We start from the raw sequence: 8,726 nt of genomic DNA, 5'->3' as shown, positions 1-8,726 counted from the left end.
ATTAGTTACTCATTATTCAAAATGGTATAGCTATAGCACAGATAGATTCTAGCGCTGAAGAATGTGCAGTGGGAATTTCGTAATGTTAAACAAACATCCTCAGTGCATTTGAGGACACTTGCCCTGTGAGCATATAGCAATATTTCTGTTTGACTGATATCCACTTCACACTTTCAATAAAATACTGAAAATGGTAAGTGCAGCTGAGGACAAACAGATGATATTTATTGTACATGTTTATTTTAATCCTGAAAGATATTCAGGGCCAGTGCTCCCTCTGGTGGTAAAAAATACTCCAGCTGGCTGTTCCCCACCTCGATTTCGTCTTTGAAACAGTGAGGAGTGAAACACAGTGACCTGAGGGTGCTACTGAGAGTGCACAATAACCTTTCCCACTGTGCAATGTAAGGACTGGTCCTACACCTCAAAGCCAGTTCTGGGAAGGGCTCAGAGGTCAGCTGAACAAATACGGAGCCGGAATTCACCTCTCAGGTGTCTTGAGACAATTTGGGTAGAAACCATCTAGGGTGTCACAAGGGTTGTGCTGTAGGTTTTACAAGGTCACACTTGAGCATCAGAGTGTGATGAATGTTTTGGATGGTGGGTTTTCTTATTAAGAGTCACACCTAGGCTTCATACCAGTCTCTGTCGAAAGCAATGTTTGAGACTGTTTCTAAAGTCAGACTGAGGGAAAGAGAAAACTAGAAAAGATCACTGAATTTCAGGCCCTATTTCTCTCTTTTTGGAAACTGCATCCACAATTTTCATCTTAAAGGAGGTGGATTTCTCTGCCACGTGCCCTTGGTGGCATTTCAGTTCAATAAGCATTAGCTTTTGGGATGAGGGAACTGTGTGTGTTTGTGAGAAGTCAAGTTACATCAGAGCCAGCAGCGACACAGGTCAGAAGACAGTTTCTTCAGCACAGTAAAGCATTTGTTGGCTACCAGCTCAGTTTCCCTTGCAGCAAAGGCAAAGCTGAGGATTTCTGGTGGATGAACTCAAGCAGACCCCACTGAACTGATGTGAGAAGCTGCTTTTGCTTGTCTTTCTGTCCTGCATCCTGTATTGCTGTGTCCTCCTAGAATCAATTTTGGCAGGCACCTGGGCACCTGATAAGATTCTCAGGTCACTGAGGCTGGAGCAAAAGAAAAGTGAGGAACTTTAGCGAGCTGAACTGGTGCAGTGGACGCTGGGGGAATGATACCAGCTCCTATAAAGAAAAGTGAGGTAGCGCTGTCCCTTTTAAAGGACAAGGAGGAGGAGGAGGAGGGAAAGGAGAAGAAGAAGAAGGGGATGGGAATGGAGGAGAAGGAGAAGGAGAAGGAGAAGGAGAAGGAAAAGGAAAAGGAAAAGGAAAAGGAAAAGGAAAAGGAAAAGGAGAATGAGAAGGAGAATGAGAATGAGAAGGAGAAGGAGAAGGAGAAGGAGAAGGAGAAGGAGAAGGAGAAGGAGAAGGAGAAGGAGAAGGAGAAGGAGAAGGAGAAGGAGAAGGAGAAGGAGAAGGAAAGAGAGCCACCGTTGTGGGGTAGATCAGCTCATCTGTCTCTTGTCATCTCTCCTTAAAACTGAGTTTCTGCTCTTCAGCTGGAGGGCAGGCACGTGTCTGTCCCACAGTCCCAGCTGCAGGGCAATTGCTGGCAGAGGCAAGTGAAGTGTCTTTCAGATGGCTTTGGGAAGATCTGCACATTGTTATTCACCATGTGCCTGAATCTCTGGAGATCCCGAAAACATTATATTCACACAGGCTCAGACACCCTGTGAGCCTGCACTTCTGGAGACAGTTGATTTATATCCATGTTACCAAGTCTCTCAAGTCTAGAATCTCCCAGTAGAGCAGTCCCTGGAGAAAATAGCAAGGGAAATAATTTATGATGGGGTGGTGATTATTTCCTCCCCCCTCAGCACTTAATTTATTACTGCTAAATCTTTTGAAACTACTTCATTTGACTCTTGCGTAGCAATCCACAGTTGTTCCATGTGCCAAACAGCATTTCATGGCTAATTTGGAAAGGTAGGTGGCAGGAGAAATGCCGGCCCATGTACTTATGCTCTTAACAGGTTCACCTCTGCTTAGATGTCCATTCAGTTGCTTTTAATTTGAACTAGTAATGCAAAACCGTTTGCATGCATTTCACGAATGCTGGGCTAACATCGGCATCTCATGTATTAAATGAGTGCAACAGCAACTGAGCACTTGCTGTCTTTTTACACAGCACCTCCGCATTTTCAACAGCTGAGTGGCAGAATATTCATTTTTGTGAGCTGAGTAATGAATTCTCCTTTGTGCTTTCTGACAGTTCGCATTGAATCAGCAGAGGTACAGATGCCTTGGTTACATCTGTTTTAATTTTTGAGCCTCATGAATTGATTTGTAAGAAGCAGAAGCTCTTTCAATAATACTTGCCAAGGTTTTGCAGCTGTGGATATTGGAACTTGAACAATACATAACCTTTGCAGTCAGAGTCTCATGCTCTTTACGCATCGCAGCTAGAAATCTCAGTGCTGAGGGAAAAAATAAGTGGGGTAGCAGGGATGATCTGGTGCTTGCCAATTTACATAGTGTGGATGCTTAGTGAGTTGCAGCATAAGTGTAGTGCAAAAGCTTGAACAGCTTGGACTGTTTGGCTGGAACAGAGTGAAGGAAGGAAGTGGGCAGGCAAGGAGGGAAAGGATGCTGCTCAAGTATTTCCTTGCAATGAAAGGCATCCTCAGGACATGTGTATGTCTGTACTGCACAACATAATAAGTGATAGCTTCATCTGAGATTGAAGTTCTAGATAAGCCACAGTGGGTAGGAAAGTAGCAATCTATAAATTAATCTACCCAGTGACATTAGGACACTCAGAGCTCTGCATTCAAGTGATTGTATAGGTCTTGGATGGTAGATTTTCTGTACTCTCTTGGTCAGTGTACATACTTAAAGACTGACAGAATTTTACTGTAGTTTAGTATAGTTTCTTTAAAAAAAAAAAAAAACCAAAACACCTCTTGGAGGAATTTGGTACTGACTGGAACAGGAGTATTGAAGTTAGATGCTTGTTCATTAGTACTGTTTCTTTCCAGTATTGAAACATTAGTGTTCTAATACTGCTATACAATGAGGCGGTCTGATACATGGACTAAACAAAGAAACTGGAACCCAGGAGACATCCTTAGGTCTTGGTGGAATAGGTTGTCCTAAATTCTCCGAGTTATGATGGATGAAATGGAGGAGTAAAGTCCCATTAACTGTGTAGCCTGAGACCACACAAGTTTTGGCAACTTACCCAGTACTTTGAACTAGTTACTCCGAATTGACTTTGCAGTAAGATCAAATGGGAAAGCAGAGTAGAGAGCGATGTGTAAGCAGTGGGTACATCTGTCCTCCCCTGTTAGAGCAAGCACCCAAGGTAGCAAATTGTGTTCAGAGAGGAAACTGGCAGCTCTCACATGCACAAGTCACCTTTATATTTCCTCACTTACCTCTGGTAAATCACAGGCAAAAAGATGAGCTCCCTTCCTGCATAAGAAACCATGAGTCTGTAGTATCTGGGACACTGCACCTCTCCTCATGCTCAGCAGGTCTAGGGTCTCCTTAAGCAGGTCTCCTTAAGCTCTCCAGGTCTAAGGACATGCAATAGCTTGACTGGATGTCCAGAAGTCCTGTACAAATAGTCAGTTATTTTTCTTATTGGTCTAACCATTCAGGTCAGTAACAGGAATTGTTTCTAGGGAAACCTGATGTTTCTTAGCTTGAAGTGACTCGTATGGTCTTGGCCCTCTTCCTGAAGCTGTGTTTTACCCCTCAGACAGGGCAGGCTGGGAGGTTGAAGAGAGCTGTGAGAGAATTTGCTATAGTTGCCTTGGAAGCCCATGTTTTTATTTATTTCAATCCTTGAGTTAACCTCCTTTGCCAGATGAAGTGGTCATTGCCTTAGTGAGTGATTTACAGACAAATTAAGGGCCTTTTATGGTGCTGGAACAGACTTAAGGGAGCCTTAGACTAAGTGAAAATCTGATCTGTAAACCTCATTTTTATCTTTAAGAATGGAGTAAACACTATTTCCCTGTGCTGCAGGGTGCAGTGGTACAAAGTGTGTTGAAATCTTCAGATGGATAGAAGTCCTGAGTGCAGAAACTAGTAGTTGTGTTACATATGGCTTGTATTTCTCTGGGGGTGCCAAAATAATCTGGCTTTATTCTCATTTGCACATTGTGCTTTCCTTCAGCAATGGAAAACCCTATTCTAGGCACTTGAATGTCTTCTCCTTCCTCAGTCCATCTCTCAGCAGGTCATGAGAGCATGTAGCCAGGGATTAGTGTAAAAATCTGATCTTAAGGGACACAGCATTTGGTTTTGCAGGAACAAGTGTTCCTGCAGTCCAATTAGTTGGCTAAAGTATATGTTTAAGAACTTCAGTAATCCATTTAACATTTCAGATAGCCTTCAGGTTTTTATTTACTTCAGCATTCATTCAGGAGCCTGGATACTGATACATTCTTCCTTAAAATATTTTTCAAAACAAGTCTGGTTACTTTAGAACTTGGACTTTGTACCTCTTACAGCTGACTTACAGATCTATTCCTTCAGCTGTTCTGTTGTTTGCTTTGTTTTGCTGTGCTTTGTGGTCTAACATGTTGCCTCAGATTTGGGTTACAAGAAAACCTTATTTTCAAACTGTGCAGAGAATTCTGGAGAGCAAGTAGAAGAGATCATGCCATTTCAACATTTCAAGCAAAACCTGATGATTTCCCTCAGAAATTACCCTTTTATTGAAAAAAATATTTTTTGGGGAGAAAGAAAAGGAGAAGCAACAGGAGAATTTTTCCTGGCAGGAAGTTTTAATAAATGAGTGTTATTTTGATTTGTTTTTCATGCTCTTATCATCCCATTTATAGTTTTCTCCAGTCCTCCCTCCTTGGCCCTGCTATTCTTATCTGTCAGTCACCTCTCTTCTCCCTTTTTTCTTCATCTTCTTAACAAAATCCTTGCCAAGGGGCTAAAAACCAACATCAATCCCAGTAACTCCACAAATCTTCTGATTCCTCTTATCTTCTGAAAGCATAACTAGTACCATGTCTGCAGGTCATCACTCAGTTTCTTCTGCTTGCATATCATAAACTTTTCTTTGCAAGATGCCTGTTATACATACAAGAAGGGTGAGCTCTCTGAAACTCAGATGTTCTCTTGTGGACTCTGTCCTCAGATGAACTCTGCAGGTTACTGACATATTTCTGGGAATCTTTGTCCTGAGCAAACTGGATAAAAGTTTCTTGCTATTAACCATCCTAAAATCCAGATACTGCATTGTGTGTTAAGTAAAAATAGCTGTCTTATCTTTTATTGTTTTCACTAAAAATACTTAAATCTTTTTGTAGCATTCCTTTGTGTGTTTTGAACTTTGTTGGCTTTATATTCTTGTTGCTATTCTTTGAAAATTGGTCTGTGTTTTGTGTTTCTAAAGTGGGTGTCATGTTTTTTAGCTGTTGTCTGAACTTGTCTGCCTTTTCCTTTTTTGCATTTGCACATTGTTTTATTCATGCAATATTCCCACAAGTGTTTCTCCCTGTTTCACAGCACACTTTGAAAGGAGAACTCTGGGTAATTCCTACATGAAATGATTTGCCTTATTTGCCATTCTCAGGCTTTGATATGCATAATTTTTTTCCCCTCTCCCTAGTGTGTAGATCTTGCAGACTTTATTCAGTGTTCCTCGTGATTTCACTGGAGTCCATGTATGGTGAATGTATGATGGCTTCAGTATTGATCTAGAGTATGGGTGGAATTTCTGTCTGAAGATTTATCTGATCTAAATACATTTGAGATTATTGGGAGAGGGCCATCCCAGAAAACACAGTTGTCCCATATAGTGTTAAAGGAGAACCTAAAGGATGACACATACAATCTGTGGGTTCAGCTCCTTGGGAACAACCTGGATCTCAAAGCACTGTCTCTGAACTACCCTAGAATTCAAGACTAAGTGACAAGCATAGTCTCCAAAATCTGCTCTTGTGAATGATATGTAAAGAGTGTTATTTGCCATTCATACCTCAGTGATTAAACAGCGATATTTGCAATTTGCAGAAATGTAATTGTGGTTTTGGGGGGTTGAATTCTACCAGGATTTAGAGGCATGTCAATGGGAATGCAGATAGGTCTTACGAGAGGGAAGTGGCCTTCCTGATCCCAGGAGTGTAAATATGCTATTAACAAGAGTTAATAGGGAGTCTGAAAAAGAAGATTTCATTGACATTCAAGAACTGCTTTTCTATTATGCCACACTTATTTTCTGCCAAGCTGTTACTGAACTAGAAATACTTCTTGTATTTATAGTAAGATTTCTTTAAATTACCAAAATGAAATGTTTGCTGTCACATGTAGCTTTTGCCATCTAGCAGGTTTCTTGAGCACAGAAAAAGGGGATTGCTGGGTTGTGTGAAGAAGCAGCTTCAGTTGCTAATGAGTTTTCTTCTTCCATAGGGAGAAAGAGGCCTACCAGGACTACAGGGTGTGATTGGGTTTCCTGGAATGCAAGGACCTGAAGGTCCCCCTGGGCCACCAGGACTTAAGGTAAGAACTTAGGCTTTAATATTTAAAACACTGAGATTTCCCTAACTTATTGTCCCTAGGAATAACAAAGCTATCTCTTTTCCTTTGCAGGGTGATACTGGAGAACCAGGACTGCCAGGAACAAAGGGAACAAGAGTGAGTTCAAACCTATTTTTCTGCAATTCTGTCTATGGGTTTGTATGTCTTTAATTCTCTATGACTGCCTTCAAGTCTTTCTTTGAGTTAATCAATGACATCCCCATGCTCTTCACAATAATTTTAGAATTCTTGGTTTTGCCTTTGAAGTGCTTTCTGCGTTGGGCAGTCAGTACCTTTGTCCATTTGCATTGCCCCTGCATCAACAGCACTGGTTTCAGTATGCCTTTGATATCTTTCTGACACACCAAGGGGCTTTTTTCCAGCTTGAATATGAACCAACCTTATTACCACATGCAAAATTCTCCTTTATGTTTGCCATCTAACCTCCCTAAAGCACTCCAGCAGAGAAGCTGACACACCCATGAGCACATACGTGTTAAAAATGTGCACAGGGTGCAGAGCCAAATTAAAGCTATGGACAAAGGTCTCTTGACTTGGCTAGAAGAGCCTTTGAATGTGCCTTTAACCTTCCTGTTTTCATTTCTGTTTAATGTGGCACATGTATAATACTTCCTTTAGCACATTCTATTAGCCAGGGCTGTGCCTTTTGGGATCTTGTGCAGTCCCAAGCTCATTCTGAGCATTTTCGTGTTTCACAATGGAATAATGAAAAAAGATTCAAATGACTGGAGCAGTAAAGATGCATACATTTTCAGTTATGCCCTCTTGTTCACAGATTTTCAAAATGCCATCTCACTTTTGTTCTCTACTTGCTTGCAGTTACTGCGGCACGTAGAGTTTGTTGAATAAACTGCAGTTTCTGAGCTGTTACAGCAGGGGTATTCTGCTAGACAAAAAAATCCATATTTCAGTCTATGGTGTCTATGATACACTGGGTTATCCTGAGTGTTAATAACAGAAATTGGCATCTCCTGGAAAATGTATTTGTGTGCTACAGTGCAGTAGACTGTATTTTAGCAATAACAAAGTTTTGGAAGATGCAAATGTACTCTTTGAGTGCAATGTTCCTATGCACACTCTCTGCTTCACAATACATGTATTAGGAAATACTACATGAATAAATAACTGCTAGGATGAAAATAATGTGTCAAGTCAAACTCCTGATTCATTTTATTGGAAAGCTGTTCAAGGAGAATGAGTTATCTCAACCCAGCAGATTTTTAATAATAAGATGGAATTGATACACTGGAGTATGAAAGGTGGAGAAGCATCTTCACAGTGCTTTAACTTTTTCACCTCTACTATGAAGAGGTGCCTGCAGTAAATTTCATTGTAAGAAGGATGTGTGTGAGAAGGCAGCACCTCTGCATTTCTTTTTATCAGTACATAAGGCTCTGCTACAGTTCCTGTTGAAAGCAAAATGCATATTCCTGCTTAGAAATGTTAAAGAATGTGCTTTTAGTTATTGATTGCTAAGGTGCCAAGTTTGGGAGGTTTTGAAGATTAAAGCAATTTTTTCAAGGAAGTTTAAAAGAAATTGTTACTTTTTCTGAACTGCCAGCACTGGATTTGTGACTCAGGCTTCAGCTCATCTTTCCTGTGTTGTGGTTTTGTTGTTTCAGTTTATGTTTTTATCAATTGCAGGGCCCCCCAGGACCATCAGGCTTTCCAGGAAACCCAGGCCTTCCTGTATGTATGAAGTATATGTATTTTTACAATGAGCATCAAAGTTTTCGTTGTGACCTCTGACCTGGTTTATTGCAAATATTGCTGATTTCTTTATTTTCTTTTCATGTAGGGCATTCCTGGACAAGAAGGTCCTCCTGGTCCACCTGGCATACCAGGATGTAATGGCACAAAGGTGACATTTACATGTTTATAACAGCACTTCTGTGTTGGAATAAAAGCATCCCTCAAGCAGATGTTCCCTAAACAAAACTAATTTTTCTGTTCTCCTCAGGGTGAAAGAGGTCCAGTAGGTCCACCAGGTTTACCAGGACTGACTGGGAGCATAGTAAGTAGATTCCTTCATACTTGATTCACTTGTTTCAACTCTGATTCCTGTAATGCAAATATAACTATATGAAATTATGTGGAGTATAAGATGTAAAATATACAGTACTGAGGAAAAATAACA

General features: G+C 40.8%; 1 protein-coding gene across 2 annotated transcripts in view; it reads left to right on the top strand.

The window, feature by feature from the left end:
• COL4A1 (collagen type IV alpha 1 chain) overlaps positions 1-8,726 on the top strand; it is a 128,010-nt gene that overhangs the window by 67,321 nt on the left and 51,963 nt on the right. For both annotated transcript variants that reach the window (XM_071743138.1, XM_071743148.1), the window contains exons 3-7: positions 6,461-6,550; positions 6,641-6,685; positions 8,234-8,278; positions 8,388-8,450; positions 8,550-8,603. In XM_071743138.1, the coding sequence (XP_071599239.1) occupies positions 6,461-6,550; positions 6,641-6,685; positions 8,234-8,278; positions 8,388-8,450; positions 8,550-8,603 (297 nt within the window). The remainder of the gene's footprint in view (positions 1-6,460; positions 6,551-6,640; positions 6,686-8,233; positions 8,279-8,387; positions 8,451-8,549; positions 8,604-8,726) is intronic.

Source organism: Heliangelus exortis, chromosome 1 (assembly GCF_036169615.1).
Source record: "Heliangelus exortis chromosome 1, bHelExo1.hap1, whole genome shotgun sequence".
NCBI classification, from domain to species: domain Eukaryota; kingdom Metazoa; phylum Chordata; class Aves; order Apodiformes; family Trochilidae; genus Heliangelus; species Heliangelus exortis.
The sequence above is the reverse complement of the archived record's forward strand: the minus strand, read 5'-3'. Positions and strand labels throughout refer to the sequence as shown.